The 18,441-nt window shown below is 45.3% G+C and overlaps 2 protein-coding genes across 4 annotated transcripts in view; one reads left to right on the forward strand and one right to left on the reverse strand.

Annotated features, from left to right (window-relative positions):
• Positions 1-11,408, reverse strand: LOC131124856 (NACHT, LRR and PYD domains-containing protein 3-like). 2 transcript variants are annotated; one of them, XM_058065753.1, is made up of 8 exons: positions 11,092-11,408; positions 6,246-6,502; positions 5,807-5,878; positions 3,905-5,735; positions 3,664-3,834; positions 2,687-2,860; positions 2,571-2,617; positions 1-2,495 (listed from the first exon to the last, which is right to left on the reverse strand). In XM_058065753.1, exons 2-8 carry the CDS (start codon positions 6,499-6,501, stop codon positions 1,918-1,920), a joined length of 3,129 nt encoding a protein of 1,042 aa, XP_057921736.1. In that variant the 5' UTR covers position 6,502; positions 11,092-11,408; the 3' UTR covers positions 1-1,917. The 2 variants fall into 2 exon arrangements, with proteins under 2 accessions (XP_057921736.1, XP_057921735.1); XM_058065752.1 differs by lacking the exon at positions 11,092-11,408 and adding an exon at positions 7,556-8,453.
• Positions 10,714-18,441, forward strand: part of cpm (carboxypeptidase M) — a 14,424-nt gene continuing 6,696 nt past the window's right edge. Inside the window, exons 1-3 of one of the 2 annotated variants that reach the window (XM_058065812.1) lie at positions 10,714-10,879; positions 11,179-11,337; positions 11,620-11,717. In XM_058065812.1, coding sequence (XP_057921795.1) covers positions 10,765-10,879; positions 11,179-11,337; positions 11,620-11,717 — 372 coding nt within the window. In that variant the 5' untranslated portion in view covers positions 10,714-10,764. Of the gene's footprint in view, positions 10,880-11,109; positions 11,338-11,619; positions 11,718-18,441 lie in introns of both variants that reach the window. The other variant, XM_058065813.1, reaches the window with a different exon arrangement.

The raw sequence follows: 18,441 nt of genomic DNA on the forward strand, positions 1-18,441 counted from the left end.
ATAGCACCTTTCTCAGACAGAAGTCACAAAGTGCTTCACAAAAGGCAAAACACAGAGTTAAAATACACATAAAAAATACAATAAAACAATGTACAATAAAAATAGACATAAAACAGTACATAAAAACAGTATACAATAAAATAGACATAAATATATGATGGTCATAGTACCCTAAATCTACTGAGCTGGGTATGCCTGCAAAAACAAGTGAGTTTTAAGGTTACTCTTAAATGCATCGACAGAGTCAAGCGAACGTAGGGAGGGTGGAAGGTCATTCCAGAGCCTCGGCGCAACAACCTCAAAAGATAGGTCTCCTCGGGTCCTAAAACGACTACGAGGGACCATGAGTAAATTTTGATCGATCGATTGATTGATCGATCGATTGAACGATCTCAGCCTCCGAGAGGGGGTATAGGGACGCAACAAGTCTCGTATGTAGACAGGGGCCTGGCCTTGCAAGGCTCTAAAAGTGAGCACCAGGATTTTAAAATTCACACGGAATGAGACCGGGAGCCAATGGAGAGCTTTCAGAATCGGCCTGATGTGAGCCCTTCTGTTGCATCGAGTCAATAACCGCGCAGCAGAATTTTGAACCTGTTGCAGACGAGACAACTCTTTTTTGTTTAGACAAGAAAATGTGTTACGTATGTCAAGCATTTGACGCATGCGTATCCAGGAATACGGTGAGAGGAGCGGGTTAGACATTCACAATGTAATTTTGGCGCTTTGTAACACATTTGTTCGGCCATTTATTTATTTCTGTATAACAAATGACAAATATGAAATGTGCAAGTAATTACCTATATTCATTTTGTGGCCAGCAGCTGACGTAATTTCACTGCATTCCAAACGACCAAACTACGGGGAAGAGTTGTTGAGGCGAGTGGGGCGCTTTTTGGCACGGGGCACACGTGTGACATTATTGGAGCCGAATTGCAGCACGCAGCCTCCAGCGTGCTTGAAATACATGATCGCAGCGAGTGAAACACTTTGTGTCATTTTCGCTCTAACTCCACAGCAGTGCATCTCAGCCACGTGAAACACCTTCACGTATGAAAGGATGCGAAGCAGCGCCAAGCACACTTGGAATGAGCCTCCTGGGCACAACACCGGGCGCCGACGGAGCAGCAGGCTGGGCCAAATGTGCCTACGTTTGATGGCAAGGTCCTACAAAACAAACACTATATAGAGGTAGCCCTGCAACTAGAAGTGTCCTTTTTAGGAAAAAAAAAGAGTCTATTGTTCTATTTCGTTGTATTTTACATAACTTATAACCTGTGTCACTGTGTAATCGTATATATTAAAACATTGGATTCCAATAGATAAACCTGAACTATTAACCTTTATGTGTGAAAGGCTGACATTGCAAATGAAATTGCAATTAGTATTTTTGTCCACTAGAGGCCGCCGGAGTGCTGAGTAGAAATAAAGGTTTTATGCTGTGAAGTCACTAAGGCTGACTCAACGGGCCTCTGTCTCATTGTAGTGTGTGCATCTCGGCTATTTGGAATAAACTTTTTGGGTTCTACCTGGTACCTGCTTCCAGTGCCTCATTTGGATTTTGGATTTTATTTGGCTTGCAACACAACAAAAGATTTTGAGAGGGCTCCTCTCTGGACTTAGTTTCTGGGAGGGATTAACAGCACACTCCTGTATGCAAATAAAAGTGGAAAAAAACAACAAACTTATTTGACAACAAGAACTCAACCCTATTCCACACAAGTACACATGCATCATCCTAAGCATCTTGACTTTAAATGCTTCAAATCTGTGGATGTCCAAAAAAGGACTCTAGGACTGTGATCTCCAAACAGTGAAGCAAACTGCATGCTGAGAATGCCATGTTAGCCAGTCTGCACTAATATTCAAGCCCTCCTGACGGTTGACTGCGCCACCCCCTCTTGTTGTGGTTGAGGATCAGAAGCGGGTGAAGACAAAGTCGCCGCCAAGCGTCACGGAGCTCCCAAAGGCGGAATAACCATTGTCAAAGTCAAAGCCAAAGCCAAAGGCAGGATAGAGTGGCTCTGTGAAAGTGTGCTCGTATGTGTGCAGCAGCGCTCTCTCCTCTGCCTTCACTTTGTAGAAGGACAGCTTCCCGGCAGGATAGTCCAAAAACACAGCCACCTTTTTGGATGTGGGAAAGGGGTCGGAGCCCAGGTCAACAGTTATGTCCTTGTGTCGCACGTAAATGCCATCCTTATCGCAGAGCAGCGCCCAGGAGATGTCTGTGGCTCCCAGGCAGCCGTCAACACCCTCCCCGATCCGTCTGATTCCATCGTACGTCACGGCAATGTCGACCTTTCCTTCCCAGTCAACCTCCCAGTAGCAGCGGTCCGTTAGCCCGGTGCGACATAGAACCTGACGCCAACAGTTAAACCTCTGTGGGTTTGAGGGATATGGCTGCTCCTCCAGTACCACAGTCACCTTCTTGCAGTGGTCAGACAGACAGAGGTTTTTGTGGGCCGTGTTGGGGTCCAAAGTCGGTCTGTTGATGTCTGACAACACAAGAAGAAGAGGACAAGTCTTAACTACTTCATGTATTATTTTTAACTTCGTTTAGTTTGTCTTACATTTCTTTATGCCGGGAATCAAACGTTCTTTGCCGCCATGCTGCAAACTGAAGAAAGTCACAGACCATGACTGGTTGACCAAACACTTTAAAGATCAACACATATTCTCATCCTACTTGACACTCTCTAGGCTGGAGCTGGGATCCATCTGAGTCTCCCTCAGGACCTGACTTCCATGCTCTTCTGGATGATTGTAGCTCAGGTCCAGCACTCGCAGGTGAGAGGGGTTTAACTTGAGAGCCTTGGCTAGTGCCATGCACCCTATCTTGGTGATCATGCAGCCTGAGAGCCTGGAACAAACCAATGGTAAGACAGGAAGACATGACCTTCCGTATCAAAAGCTCTTGGGAATGTGCTTTAGCCTGTAACGCAGAGGTAGGGAACCTATGGCTCGGGAGCCAGGTAGGGCTCTTTTGATGACTGTATCTGGCTCTCAAGCGTTTCTTACCACAATAAAAATGTATTTTTGCTAACATTTTAAAGTAAACATCACGGAAATGACTTAAAAATAATATTCAAAATCAACAACTTTCTTATGCATTTTAATCCGTCCATTTATTTTCTACTGCAATACGGCCAACCATATCTATCTTTCCTGATGATATTTTCCAGGTCAAACACCAAAACTTGATTATTACTGGGTAATGCGGTAGTCTACCTCGGTCATTGAGATGTCAAAAAAACATGTAAATGTAAACTTTCCTCCTTTAGTCAAATAACTAAAGCTGCAGAACCAAGCCTTCTGGTGAAGATGGCCAAAAGAATGAAATATGTGTACGGAGTATGGTGCAAAACCATGCAGCAGCAAAAGTTGTATTAATGGCAGCAAGTATTTGATTTATTATTAGACACTGCGCTGCTCACGAAAGTGTGCTGGCCACACCCCATTGGCGTGGGGTAGTGTGCCTGGTCTACGTAATTAGAGCCCATTATATCTAAAACTGTTGGTCTTACATAAAAATGCACACATTTTATTGCATTCAATGTTTAAAAAAATGTATATGGCTCTCACAGATACACATTTTAAAATATCTGGCCTTCATGGCTCTCTTAGCCAAAAAGGTTCCCGACCCCTGCTGTAACGTGTTCTAACCTGAGAACCTGCAAAGTGCACTGCGGTGTCTCCAGTCCAGCAGAGAGGAGCTTGATGCCTGCATCGTGCAAGTTGTTGTCACTGAGATCCAGCTCTCTCAGGTTGGACTGTGAGCTGAGAACCGAGGCCACAAGCTGACAGCTGCTCTTCGTCAGGTTGCAGTCGTTGAGCCTGAAGACAAATCAGGAATGTGATATCCCAACTCGCTGAATATGCTGTGTGCTGACATTAATGCCCTCACAGTGATTTGTGTGAAGCTTTGACCACTGGCAGCAACATCAGAAGGCCCATTGGCGAAGCCGAGTACCTCTTTAGTTCAAAGGACTTCATAGCGTGGTCAGAGGAGCGTAGGAAGAATACCAGGGCTGACCACATAGAGGGAGGCAAGTTATCTGTGGACAAACCTTCGGAACTCACGTACTGTTGGATCTGCTCCAGCAAGGAATCATCCTTCAGCTCGTTAAGGCAGTAGAACAAGTTGATGTTCTTCTCCGGAGAGTTCTCCTCTATCTTTTTCTTGATAAACTTGATGGTGTCTGCGTTGCTTTGCCAAGAGCCCTTAGGAATCTTCAATAGGCCCTTAAGGAGATTCTGGTTGGACTGCAAAGAAAGGCCCAACAGGAAGCGGAGGAACAAGTCCAGGAGTCCCTCACTCTTGGACGCTTTGTGAATAGCCATCTCATGGAGCTTTGTGATGGATTTTTGCTTGCAAAGTGTAAGAATGCCTTCCACTGACAGATCGGACTCTGCTAGAATGTTCTTGTTGTCATTCAGGAGGGACATCATCACATACAGAGCAGCCAGGTATTCCTGTATGCTCTGGTGAATGAACTCAAACATCTTGCACTGTTGATTTTTTTGCAGTGGCCGAATCGGCTTAAAAACTTCTGTGAATATTCCAGAGTCCTTTGCAGCTTTGAGGAAATCGAAGCCACCGTCCCGCAGGTCGTTCTCGTAGAAGATCTGATTGTTTTTCATCAGGTGGTGAAAAGCCAGTTTTGCTAAGGCCTGGACATTCTGGATAACCTTCTTTTTGTGTCTCTTCTGTCCTTTATTCAGGTGGTAAAGCAGGAACTCTGTGTACATGTCAGTCAGTGTTTCGGGCAACTCTCCCTCCTTCCCAGTGTCCAAAAAATCCTGCAGAACTGTTGCTGTTAACCAGCAGAAGATGGGCATACTGCACATCACAAAAATGGTGCGAGATTTCTGGATGTAGGAGACAATATGTTCCTGATTTGAGAACCTCCTCCTGAAATATTCAATCTTCTGGAAATCATTAAATCCTTTCACCTCCGTTGTGCTGTCAATGAGCTTCGGAGGGATCTGACGGACTGTCACCGGACGTGTGGTGATCCACACGCGAGCGCAGGGAAGCAGGTTCCTTTTGATGAGATGTGCCAGCAGAACCTCCACCGGGTAGGCCTTGGTCACATCCAAGTTCACCGGCTTCTTCTCCGTCAGGTCCAGCTTGAGGCGGCACTCGTCCAATCCATCAAACACAAAGACAATCTTAATGGGGGCGCTCTCGTAGTCTCGCTTCCCTGATACCTGCAGTCGCACAAAGATGGCGTTGAGCATTTCCACACTGAAGGGCTCGGCCTGGTAGATCGAGTGTCTGATCAGCCCCGCCAGTGAAAACTTTTTTCCCTTCTCCAAGTTCAACTCACGGAATGTGAAGGGAAATATAAATTGCACATCTTTGTTTGTTTTTCGGTGAGCCCAGTCCAGCACAAACTTGCGCACCAGGAAGGTCTTGCCAATCCCTGCGATGCCCACAGTCAACAGCATGCGTATGGGTTGTGGCTTTCCGCTTGAGCTTTTGAAAATATTCCGTGGCTCAATAGATTTGTCAACCGCGGCACACATCTCCATGTAAAGAGCCTCATGCTGCGTGTCGGGACTCGCAACCCCACCGTAGGTGATGTTGAGGTCCATGTAGACGTCCGCTAGCGGCTGCTGATGGCTGCGCTCAGTCTCACCCTCCGGAGCGTTGATGTAGTCGCTTCGCAGGTTGTCTTGGTACTCCCACTTGTATTGTGCAATATCGTCAGCAGATACAGAGAATATGGTACCTGTGAAGAAGCAAATGCTGTTTACACACATGTGCTAAGCTAGTTCTTCTCTTGCTAGGTGCTCAACTCACTGCTTTGACGCTTGAGGCGCCCCTTCCCCTTTGTTTGTGGCCGGTTGGCTTTTTTGGTCTCAGAGGCAGAAGCTTTGGAACAAAAACACATACATACGCTAGGATGGTGCAGTGCTTCTCAGTTATTTTCTGTCATTCCCCCCAAGGAAAAGACATTTTTTCGTGCCCCCCCCCCCATTTGAAATACTACAGAAACTGATATGAATATTTATTCATTTACCTGTACTGTACAGACTTAACTTGAAACCAAGAAAATACAACAAAATGGAGAGCATGCAAGCATATTCAAGACGCAAATTGCATGTAGAATAATATAAATTTGTACATGTTGGTAGGTCAGCATTGAAATGAAAGCCTCTTGTGTTCCACCTCCCCGCGCCGCACCCAGGCTACTGGGTTAGTGTATGCATGTTCCTCTGACGTGGAGCACACGCCTCACCTCTTAGCACCTGGAAGTCTGTGCGTAGCTTTTCTGCCAAATTTAATATTTTGATTTTCTCTAGAATCTTGATGGCCTCCTCCACGGCCTGGTTGCCATGCCTCTTGTCCAATTCGTGGATCACATCCATCAGGTCTGCCTCCTCCTCGATGCTCTTCTGCAGGTGCATGTGAAACTTGAAGGCCTTGAAGTCGACCTGCTTCAGTCCCATGAATGTTTCCCACAGCAGCTCTTTGCTCTCCTTCTCCAGAGCCATCCTTCCAACATGGAAAACATCTTCATACTGTCATTCTTAGTGGTGGTGACATTAATGGACTTACAAGATCTTTGCATATCAACTCATACAACAACACAAAAACGTTTCTAAGAGTTGTGAACAGACTATATGGTACACATTTCCTTTAGTGCGAGCAAAGGCCATTGGTTGTAAATGTTTACAACCAATTTACTGGCAGCACCTTTTATGAGCCACCATTTCCCGCATATAGCAAAATGACATGGCTACTTCCTGCTCCTCTGATCATGTGACAGGACAACTAAATTACGGTTTCACTTCAACACAAAATCCAACACAGATCCAACAAATCTTTCACATTTTTCTGTTAAAATATTTAGCAAACTATGTTGAAAGCTTAAAAAAAACATTCAGAAAAGTGAAGCAGAAGAAAGGAAGGAAGAGAGATCTTTAAAAGAAAGCAAGATTCAGGACTAAACCGAGAGAAAAGGAGTCACCTTACAGAGCAATCCAAACAAAGAAACCAAAGAATCCAAATCAAACATCCCATTTCAAAGAATAATTAAAGCCAGTGTGTTGAGGAAATGATGTTTGATTGTCATACCATGTGTCATTTTGTAACTGGGGAACTAAAAGGTTATGTCTGTGTGGCTGGCTGCTATATCAATATTTTTTGTTCATGTTATTGTTTTTAAATTACTTTCTTTGAAACTGAATTGTGAGTGTGAATGGTTGTTTGTCTATACATATCTTGTCTATATGTGCCCTGTGATTAGCTAGTGACCATTCCAGGGTGTACCCTGCCTTTTGCCCGAAGACAACTGGGATAGGCTCCAGCTCCCCCCTCGACCCTCGTAGAAAATGAATGAATGAATGAATGAATGAAACTGAATTGCGAGGAGAAAAGAGGCAGATAAAATAAGACTTGTCTTCCTTCTGCTCTCTTTCATTCTAGAGTGGAAGAATGTTTGTATTTACATTCTCCTGTTTTTTTTATCTTTTACAAGTGAATGAAAGAAATGAATGAAATGATTCTCATGATAAAGAGTGTGTCAAAAATAGAAAGTCAACTTACGCAAAATCTTCTTCTCTTGGCTGCTCTCATGCAGTGTGTCAACTTCCACTATGTTACAAAGTCCTTGCTAGCGTGACATTGTGACGTGTGTACGTGTGCGTGTGCGTGTGCGTGTGTGTGTGAGGCTGATGAGTGAAACAGCACCGTACACGTGGACACGAACATGACCCATCAACAAATTGTGTCATTGCTAAACTGAATGTATGTAAAACAGATATTTTAGTGAAGGGTTGCAGGGGTAAGATTGGGCCTTTGAATTTGAACGTTTCCGGTTCCGATTCCTCGTTTCAATTCCGTCATAAAAAGAAATGAGGGCACTAACCAAAGTTCTCGGATGATATGTCTGCCTCACATGTTTATTTTAATATAACCTTTTTATTAATTACTTATTAATTATCACATATTTCTCACAGGGTTATAAATAACCAAGTATCAAACCATTGAACATGAACTTAAATATACATTTTATACAGAGTACACGTTCACAAATGTTTTGTATTTTTAAAGAGCTTATAAAAAAAACAATGGCACATATTCTGTTGTTTATATATTGGAGATGCAGAATAGACAATGTGTAATTTAACCATGTTAGTTCCTACTAAACTACCTGGAGGAAGTCAATGGTTTGATTTGGAATATATGGCTGTTTTTTTTTTTTTTAAACAAACGCACTTCAATACAATAGTCATTTACTGACTGACCCAAGTATGAGTGGGACCTAGTACATAGCAACAGCGCTATCACTGTTGCTAGGCAGCGATATACAGCGGGGAAAATAAGTATTGAACACGTCAACATTTCTCTCAAAAAAAATATTTCTAATCGAGCTATTGACATGAAATTTTCACCAGATGTCGGCATCAACCCAAATAATGCACACATACAAAGAAATCCAAACATTTATGTCCATAAATTAAGTTATGTGTAATAAAGTGAAATGGCACAGGGAATAAGTATTGAACACGCGTACTGAAATTTATTTAATACTTAGTGCAAAAACCTTTGTTGGTGATTACAAGACGCCTCCTGTATGGAGAAACCAGTCGAATACATTGCTCAGGTGTGATTTTGGCCCATTCGTCCACACAAACTGCCTTCAAATCTTCAAGGTTCCGGGGGTCTCTTCTGTGAACCCGGATCTTCAGTTCTTTCCAAAGATTTTCAATTGGATTCAAGTCTGGTGATTGACTGGGCCATTCTAGCAGCTTTATTTTCTTTTTCTTCAACCAGTTGGTTGGGATCGTTGTCTTGCTGAAAGATCCACCCTCTTTTCATCTTCAGCAGCCTGGCAGATGACAGCAGATTCTGATCAAGAATGTCTCGATACTTTTCTCCAGTCATTATTCCTTCAATGATATGAAGTCTACCAGTACCACATGCTGAAAAACAGCCCCACGCCATGATGCTCCCACCTCCAAACTTGACTGTTGGTATGGTGTTTTGGGGGTGATGTGCAGTGCCATTTTTCCTCCAAACATGTTGTGTCTTATGACATCCGAAGAGTTCAATTTTGGTCTCATCTGACCAGAGTATGTTCTCCCAGAATGTCATGGGTTTATCCAAATGTTGTGTCGCAAACTCCAAACGAGCTTCAACATGCTTCCTCTTCAAAAATGGAGTCTTGCGTGGTGTGCGTGCATGGAGGCCATGGCGGTTGAGTGCATTACTTATTGTTTTCTTTGAAACAACGGCACCTGCTGATTCCAGGTCTTTCTGAAGCTCTCCACGAGTGGTCCTGCGCTGTTGGAGAACCCTTCTGATGATTGTTTTGACTCCTCTGTCTGAAATCTTGCGAGGAGCACCTGGCCGTGGCTGGTTTATGGTAATGCCGTGTTCTTTCCACTTCCGGATGATGGCCCCAATGGTACTCACTGGAACTTTCAGAAGTTTAGAAATGCGCCTGTAACCAATGCCTTCAGTGTGTTTTGCAACAATAAGGCTGCGTAGGTCTTTGGACAGCTCTTTGCTTTTACCCATCATGCAATGCTTCTTGTCTAACACCTTGCTGGTGAGAAACCTTTTTAAAAGGCATTAATCAGGACTAAACCAGCTGATATTACTTTGCACTACTAGGGGACAGGTTAACCTTCTAAATACTGACAAACTCCAGCTGCTTTCTTGGCTTTCCAGATCTTTTTACCCCTCCTTTTCTTCATGTGTTCAATACTTATTCCCTGTGCCATTTCACTTTATTACACATAACTTAATTTATGAACATAAATGTTTGGATTTCTTTGTATGTGTGCATTACTTGGGTTGATGCCGACATCTGGTGAAAATTTCATGTCAATAGCTTGATTAGAAATATGTTTTTTGAGAGAAATGTTGACGTGTTCAATACTTATTTTCCCCGCTGTATATCTAATTTCCAACTTGAAATGAACAGCCACCGAGATGAATATCCAACGCCCAACGTGAAAAACTAACTTCACCATGGTAAACTAGTAAAGTGAATAGAGCAGTGATGGGCAAACTACGGCCCGGGGGCCACATGCGGCCCACCAAGGCCACCAGTTGCTTTCTAAGTATTTCAACTTTCAACATACAAACTGGCAACAAAATGTAAAAAAAAATGTAAGTTAAAAATTGTAAAACTAAATGACATAGTTTGATGTGGACTGGTGTTTAAAGTGCTCCTGAAAAAAGGGACATGAGAACATACAGCTGATAGTATAACACTTTAACAGATATTAGACAAATAATACAAGGAAAATTATAAGCATCAAATGGTGTGTGTGTCTGTTAAATATATGTTCTGCCCCCCGGCCAATTTTGTTAACTCAATGCGGCCCATGAGTCAAAATATTTGGCCAAGTAACGCGCGGTCTGGGCCACTTCCTGGTTAAAGCTAGCATTAACGTCAGGTAAAGTGCACGGCATTAGCTAGTTGGATATTTGAATTGGCGACCGTATTCATAGTATAAAGTATCATTAGTTTGCTGCTTCATTGCTGGCATAAGATCCACGTCATTTATTGTTTTGCTTGCCTGACTGGTTGACGGTCCTTGTTTTCACAACAAAACTACGTCTTATAAAAGCCCAAACATTCCAAAGGCCGCTACCTGTTGGGAATCATTCTACCACCAGGGGGCGTTAGGTAACACATTGTGGCGCCAAATAGCTAGTTGACTGAGCTAACTATGTGTGCGTCTGTGTGCTGCGTTTGAGTGTTTGCGCTGAATCATCGCTTCAACAACCTGTTGTTGTGAATGTGGGGCTCGTCTAAGCTCCGCCCCAACCGGCCTGACCGAAGTAAAGAAGGAGCGCTCACCAGAGGCTCGTCGGCACGCGCTGCCGTCACATCGAGGCTGGGGACACGCGCAGGTAACGGTCACGTCGTGACGTCACTCAAAGTTGTCAGTTGATTAACTGATTGATTGATTGGCTTTTTCTGTTCCACTTGGAAGTTCTTGAATAGTGCGTGTGCGTTTAAAGTCAAGGACAGTAAAAGATCAAATATTCTTTGAAAGTGAATAGAATACAGAATAGAAGTTATTGTCATGAATTATTAGCTCTTAATTATAACCTCTTCTCACCTCTTCTCTCTTTTTCAGATCATCACCAAGTTGACACTTGAATGTTGACAATTTATGAACCCTTGATGGTTTTATTCTGCTTTGTAGGCATGTCAACACTTATCCTTATCCTCATTCTCACGCCCGCCGCCATGATGCTGGAGTATCGTTACCACAGCAACGATGATATTGAGCGTTACTTCCACCAAATCAACGCCTCTAACCCCGACATCGCTCACCTGTACACCATTGGCCGCTCAGTCACAGGTAAACACACACACACAAGGGTCCGATCTCAAGTGGCTGTCACCACGGCGACCATGACACCGACTGTGTGGTTTGTGTGATCGTATAATGTGACTGTAAACTCTGGATAATCTAATGCAGTACGTCCTAATCTGGTCAATCAACGCACACACACTGGAGACATGCCAGTTGGTGTCCTGGATTAACTCAGATTAGCTGTCTGTGAGTGTGTGTTTGCGTGTGTGACAAAAAGCATTAGGACAACATGGATGTGTAGAAAAGTGAAGAGTGTTTGTGTAACAGGTCAGCAGCTGTGGGTGTTGGTTTTGGGTTTGAGCCCCCGCCTTCACACTGTTGGCATCCCCGAGTTCAAATATGTGGCCAACATGCATGGAAATGAGGTGAGGCAACAGATACACACACACACACACACACACTCACTCAGGGACCCTCCCTGCTTACAGGAAGTGGGTCTAAAAGGAGATCAACAAAAGCCATTCACAGGCAAACATGCTCCGTGCACACTGCTCTATTCATTATGTGTGCATGTGCGCGTGCGTGTGTGCGTGTGTGTGTACGGCATGGCATGTGCATGGACCATTTGAACAGGTCCTCTGAAGTTTCCTTTGAACCGACACACTCCACTGACCCTGATTGCTGACTGTGTGTGTGTGTGCTTGTGTATGTGTATGTCCAGCCATGACTCATCTGTTAAAGAATACGTTCACGCTGGTGCTGTGTGGTTGCCATGGCAACCAGACACGCCGTGTGTTCATTAACATTGAAATGTTTCTTCTCCTGGCAAGATGGTGCTACTATTATCAGATAGCTTAGGCTTTTTGTCCAGCCATGCCTGCATCTTCAATGGCAGGGCACATATAGACATTCACATTCTTATGGACTATTGAGAGTCTCCAATGAACCTAACTTGCATGTTTTAGAACAGGGGTGCTCACACTTTTTCAGCATGCGAGCTACTTTTAAAATGACCGAGTCAAAATGATCTACCCACTACAAAAATGCAAAACATCTATTTATTTTCAAATGTATTGAGGATTATTTGTACGTACAATGTATGTTGATGTACCTTACATAACCAAATGAGCCAATATTGCAAAACACACATAATTAACTATTAACATTTTTTGTAATTACCTGAGTTTACTTTGATGACTTGCACTGAATTGAATCAGCCAGGGATGCATAGTCCGGACAGTAGCTGCTGATAGCCAGGTTAGCCAGGCAAACGCACTTCGAAAAAGACATTGTGAAAAAAAAGTCCACCTCCCATTCCGTATGGAAGTGATATGTTTTTGCCTTTTTACTTGGTCCAGCTCCTTCACTCATTTTAGTGACCATAAACTTTAGCGAGGGCTTAAAATCTAACGCAATTCGCCGACTAGCTTAGCACTTTGCATCGTTGTTTACGCATGAGCGGTGACCTAAAGGTCAAAATTCAGTTGTCATATGATTGGTTGTCCTGTATGTCAATCAAGTAACGGGGATGGATGATAGGCTGACATCGTAAGTTCTGCTGCACTTAGAGACGTTGTTTGATTTGATTGGTCACCCGAAGGGCAACATTCAGTTGTCATCTGAATGGCTGCCCTGTATATCAATCAAGTGACGGCATTGATGCGAGGATGATATTTTTTTAATGTCACGCCGCGATCGACCAGCGATCGACCAGTACCACCTCCGCGATCGACCGGTAGATCGCGATCGACTTAATGAGCACCCCTGTTTTAGAATAGAATAGAATAGAATATCTTTATTGTCATTGTTATGATACAACAAAAAAATATTGTCTTGCAGCTTCAAATCCAATTATTTAAAACGCACACACACACATTAGCAGCGGGAATGTTGAGTTCCAAAGAGTAAAGTTGAATGTACGGTGTGCAGGTCATGTGACCCAGGTCAAACTGCAAACATTGACTTTTAACGCACGTACCTACACTATAAAAATTTTTACTGTTAAATTACAGTCCACTGCTGGCAGCAAGGATCGCCAGCTTCAAACTGTTATTTTACGGTGCGCCACTGTGATCGACAACAACAGTATATTACAGTATATTAAAGTATTACAGTACTGTGCTGTAGAGAAGATAAACATTACAGTAATGTACTGTTATTTTACAGTTCTCAATTAACAACTTACTACTGTAAAATTACACTAACAATTTTCCTGTTAAATTACAGAGAATTTACAAAGAATATAAATCACACAAATGTTTATTTAAACGGCAGGGTCAACATGAATATTGCTACTGTAAAATACAATAAGAATAATCAAAGAAACTAAAAACCGTCAGATAAACAAACTAAATAAATTCTTCAAATGCATGCAAGAGACCTTACCAGACATGAAAACACAACAAAACTGTTTCCATACTATTCTTTTACATAGTGTCTTATCTTACCATATTGAACTTTACCTTAGAGCAAACAATTGGGCTGAATACCGAAGCAACTAATACACGGCAAATACAGTAAGTGACTAACAAATTGTGTGAAAAATGCTTATGAATGCTTACCGTATCTAAATGTACTCCAATATATTCTCTGCTGTTTGCAACCATGTATCAGTAAGAACAGTAAGAACACACTTTTCCAAGACCATTGTGAAAATACACATCAGTAAGAACTGAATATGAATATGAAAATATTCATCAATTGCATAATTTCTGAAGAAAACTGTAGGTATGCTGGTGTTTTTCCAACTTAGTCAGTGAGAGATGATCATCACGTTCCCGGCCGTTGTTCATCTCACTGGCTTGCAGTGTCGATGCTCTAAAACAACAGCAAACAAAATAATCAAAATAACTCAGAGACGTACAATAACATGACATGCTTATAAAGCTGATCATATCAGAGTCTTTCATGGTTTAATGTGACAATGTCAGTCAGAACAACATATGGAGTTAAGAGCATGAGACGAGAGAGCTCACTGACCTATATGAAGTCCTATTCAAAGTCCACGAGGTTCTTCAGTAATGTGGAGACATGTGTATTCACTGTGGCAGACTTCTTCTGGACCATCAGTCTTCTTGGAGACATGCTTTCCTCAGGTGGTCTTCCATCCTGTCTCTGGATTGATACCAATGAAGCAACTGAAATCAGAATAGTCTATGATTAGAGACTGAAAGGAAAACTATATCTTGGAACTATTCTAACATGCAACATGCAAACTCCACAGAGAGATAACATTACACGCCCCTCCAGAGTGATCATCCAGCATCCAATATTGACATTCTCTGTTCCACCTGAAACTTCACGTCATCAACATCATTTACTTGATGTACACATCTATAGTCTCAAAATAATGACCAATGTAACATATGAAACAATGAAAATGAAATGCTTACCAAGCAGTATCAGATGAGGGCTTGCAGGAGGAGTGAAGATTGTTTCAATGTCAGCTACAGAGGCAGACACCCGAAAGGAACAAAGACAACCATATTATGGAAAATAATAAACAATCAAAAAACGAACCACATTGGTGTCTGTAAGCAACTCAAAATGGGCGTAGATATGTACCTGAGAATGAAAAGAAAAGGCCATTTGCTTTTCTGATCAAATACTGTTAACAGTAACTGTTTACAGTGTATAGGCACCATCGCCTGACGAAGATGGAGACTAAAAAGTTTACCTTTGTGTCTGCTGTAATTGTGTGTGTGTGTGCTGCGAAATGAGACTGCATCAGTAGGTTGGTGCCTGATGGGGGACACCACTGCTCAACAATTCCTTGCACGCCACTGGGTAATGGTACCGGCAGGACAGAATGTTGTTGAGCTGCTGCTCCTCTTACTGAGGCCGCCCAGATTCCTCCTGACGACAAATGTCCCTGATGTTTGGACCAGATGACAGCAGGAAGAACAGCCACTGATGGCGGCTTCCTGTTTGGCTAGGTCAACAAGAGTGTTATGTCTTTAGCTTCATCTGCATTAGTCCATGTCAACACAAACCACTTCCTGTGTGTACTTCATGTTTCAGTCTTTGTGTGCAATGCCTACACAGCATGTACACAGACACACGTACAGTAGCACCCACTGTGTGTGTGTTAGACGGTTTCCTTGGCAGCCAGCCGGATGGTCAGAGGGTGAGCTTGTCGTAACGTGCGTTGATACGTTTGTACTTTTCCCACCCTTCTCCTCTTCCTCCTGCTTTCAGCACATCGTCATCCATTCATTCTCTCCTCATAACTGTCACGCCGAGGAGAGGGTAAGACCCAAGAGAAGCACGCAGGCAGGAGTAGTTTGCAATAAAAGGTCTTTATTGCCTCCTCAAAAAGCAGGATAGTGACAACAAAAAACTATGGTGCAAAAAATGGAGAGCAAACAGAAAAGGCACCACGAAAAAGGCTAGCAAGGCTATACAAAACTAACTTCTTAGTGCCGGTAGGGAGCAGCTACCTGGCTGGCAGGAAGGCGTCGGGCAGGAGACTTGGCACCACTATGTGGTGGTGGAAAAGACGGCAAAAGGCTCAGGTCCAAACAGGCAAGTGGCGTGCGTCCATGTGGAACAATACTACGACGCCTTCCTGCTGCCACAGGTGTGCCTAAATGGAAGGTGGTGATTGAGAACACCTGTGGCTGGCCGGGTAGCTCCTCCCATCAGGGCGAACTGGGGCCTGAGGGGAGAGAGAGAGCATGAGTGGCAGGCAAGTGTAAATGGTGACAAAACCAGTAGGCTGCTCCAGGAGCAGTAAGATGGTGTCACGCAATGGCGTGACAGTATTCCCCCCTCCCAACTAACCGGGCGGGCCTACCGGGTTACCTGGTTTGTCGGGAAATCTCTGATAAAAGTCGGAGATGAGGGACGGGTCGAGGATAAGGGCGCGCGAAACCCACGAACGCTCCTCGGGGCCGTAACCCTCCCAGTCTATGAGAAATTGCACCCCTCTGCCACGCCTCCTGGCGTCGAGGATGGACTTAACAGCAAATGCCGGATGGCCGTCTAGGAGCCGGGGGGGTGGTGGAGGCACGGGTGGAGGGCTAAGCTCGCAGGAGGCAACTGGCTTCAGGAGGGACACGTGAAACACTGGGTATCTCTTGATGGACGGAGGGAGTTTGAGCCTGGCGGACACAGGGTTGATCATGCGCACCACCTCGAAGGGACCAATGAACCGAGGGGACAGCTTCCTGGATCCACCAGCCAACGGGAGGTCCCGAGACGACAACCAAACCCTCTGACCGGGCCTGTAGTCAGGAGCTGGTCTGCGGTGACGATCGGCCAACCTCTGGTTACGTCTGGATGACCGCACAAGTGCTGCCCGAGTGTCTCGCCATACCCGGTGAACACGGCGTAGCAGGGAGGCCACAGAGGACACGGAGGACTCTGCCTCTTGGGTGGGAAACAGGGGTGGCTGGAATCCTTGGGCGACGTGAAAAGGAGAGCGGCCCGTAGAGGAGCAAACGAGGGTGTTGTGGGCGTACTCCACCCACGGCAGGTGGAGGGACCAGGAAGTGGGGTGCTGGTGGCATACACACCGCAGGGCCGCCTCCAAGTCCTGGTTTGCTCGCTCCGTCTGGCCATTGGTCTGTGGGTGGTATCCAGAGGAGAGGCTCGCTGTGGCTCCCAGAGACTTGCAGAATGCCCTCCAAGTGGCTGCTGCAAATTGCGGACCCCTGTCCGATACCACGTCCAGTGGAATGCCATGGATACGCACCACATGTTGGACCAAGAGTTGGGCTGTCTGCATGGACGATGGCAGCTTGCGGAGCGGAATGAAGTGAGCGGATTTCGAGAATCTGTCGACGAATGTGAGAATGACGGTGAAGCCCTTCGAAGCTGGTAGTCCAGTGACGAAGTCCATGGCCACGTGAGACCACGGGCGGGAGGGAATGGGAAGGGGCCGCAACAACCCCGCCGATGCCAGACTAGAAGACTTGTTCCGAGCGCAGGTGGTGCAGGCCGCTACGAACCGCCTGATGTCGGAGTGCAGGGATGGCCACCAGAACCTCTGAGCAAGCAAAAAGGCGGTGCGTCTAGCCCCCGGATGGCAGGCGAGTTTGGAACAGTGAGCCCAAACCAGGACTTCCGAGCGAAGGTCTTGGGGAACAAACAGACGGTTGGGTGGGCAGCCAGGGACCGGAGGTGCTTGACTGTTTGCTTCTTTCACCCGCCTCTCCACCTTCCATTGGAGCGATCCCAGGATGCGGGACTCGGGTAGGATGGTCTCCCGAGGGCGGGGCTCCACCGGAGGTGCGAACATCCTGGACAGGGCATCGGGTTTTCCATTCTGGGAGCCTGGGCGGTAAGTGAGGGTGAAATCAAAACGAGTGAGGAAGAGGGCCCAGCGTGCCTGGCGGGGGTTCAGCCGTTGGGCGGAGCGGATGTAGGACAGGTTCCTGTGGTCCGTGACAATGACAAAAGGGTGAGCCGCCCCCTCCAACCAGTGCCTCCACTCCTGCAGGGCGAGGATGACTGCCAGGAGTTCACGATTGCCAATGTCATAATTACGCTCGGCGGGGGACAGACGTCTGGAAAAGAATGCACAAGGGTGCCATCTCTGGTCCGTGCTAGTGCGCTGGGAGAGCACGGCCCCGACCCCCGTATCTGACGCGTCCACCTCAACAAGAAAGGGACGAGAAGGGTTAGGGTGAACAAGTAAAGGAGCGGTAATGAAACATGATTTGAGGTGGTTAAAGGCCGCGTCGGCCGCAGGGGACCATAAAAAGGGTGTCTTGGAGGATGTGAGCTTGTTCAGAGGTTCCGCGACCTTGCTAAAGTCTTGGATAAAGCGCCTATAGAAATTAGCGAATCCCAGGAACCTCTGTAAAAGCTTCCTTGATGTAGGAGTAGGCCATTCGGCCACCGCCTGGATCTTGGCGGGGTCGGGTCTGAGTTGGCCCCTCTCCACGATAAACCCTAAAAATGGCACGGAGGAGGAGTGGAAAGAACACTTTTGAGCCTTAACGAACAGACGGTTGGCTAAGAGCCTCTGGAGCACCAGGCGAACGTGTTGGAAGTGAGCGGAGGCAGAGGGGGAGAAAATGAGGATGTCGTCGAGGTAGACGAACACGAAACGTCCAATCATGTCACGTAATACGTCATTAATGAGGGCTTGAAAAACGGCGGGTGCATTAGTGAGGCCGAACGGCATGACGCGGTACTCGAAAT

Source organism: Doryrhamphus excisus, chromosome 3 (assembly GCF_030265055.1).
Source record: "Doryrhamphus excisus isolate RoL2022-K1 chromosome 3, RoL_Dexc_1.0, whole genome shotgun sequence".
In the NCBI taxonomy this organism is placed as follows: Eukaryota; Metazoa; Chordata; class Actinopteri; order Syngnathiformes; family Syngnathidae; genus Doryrhamphus; species Doryrhamphus excisus.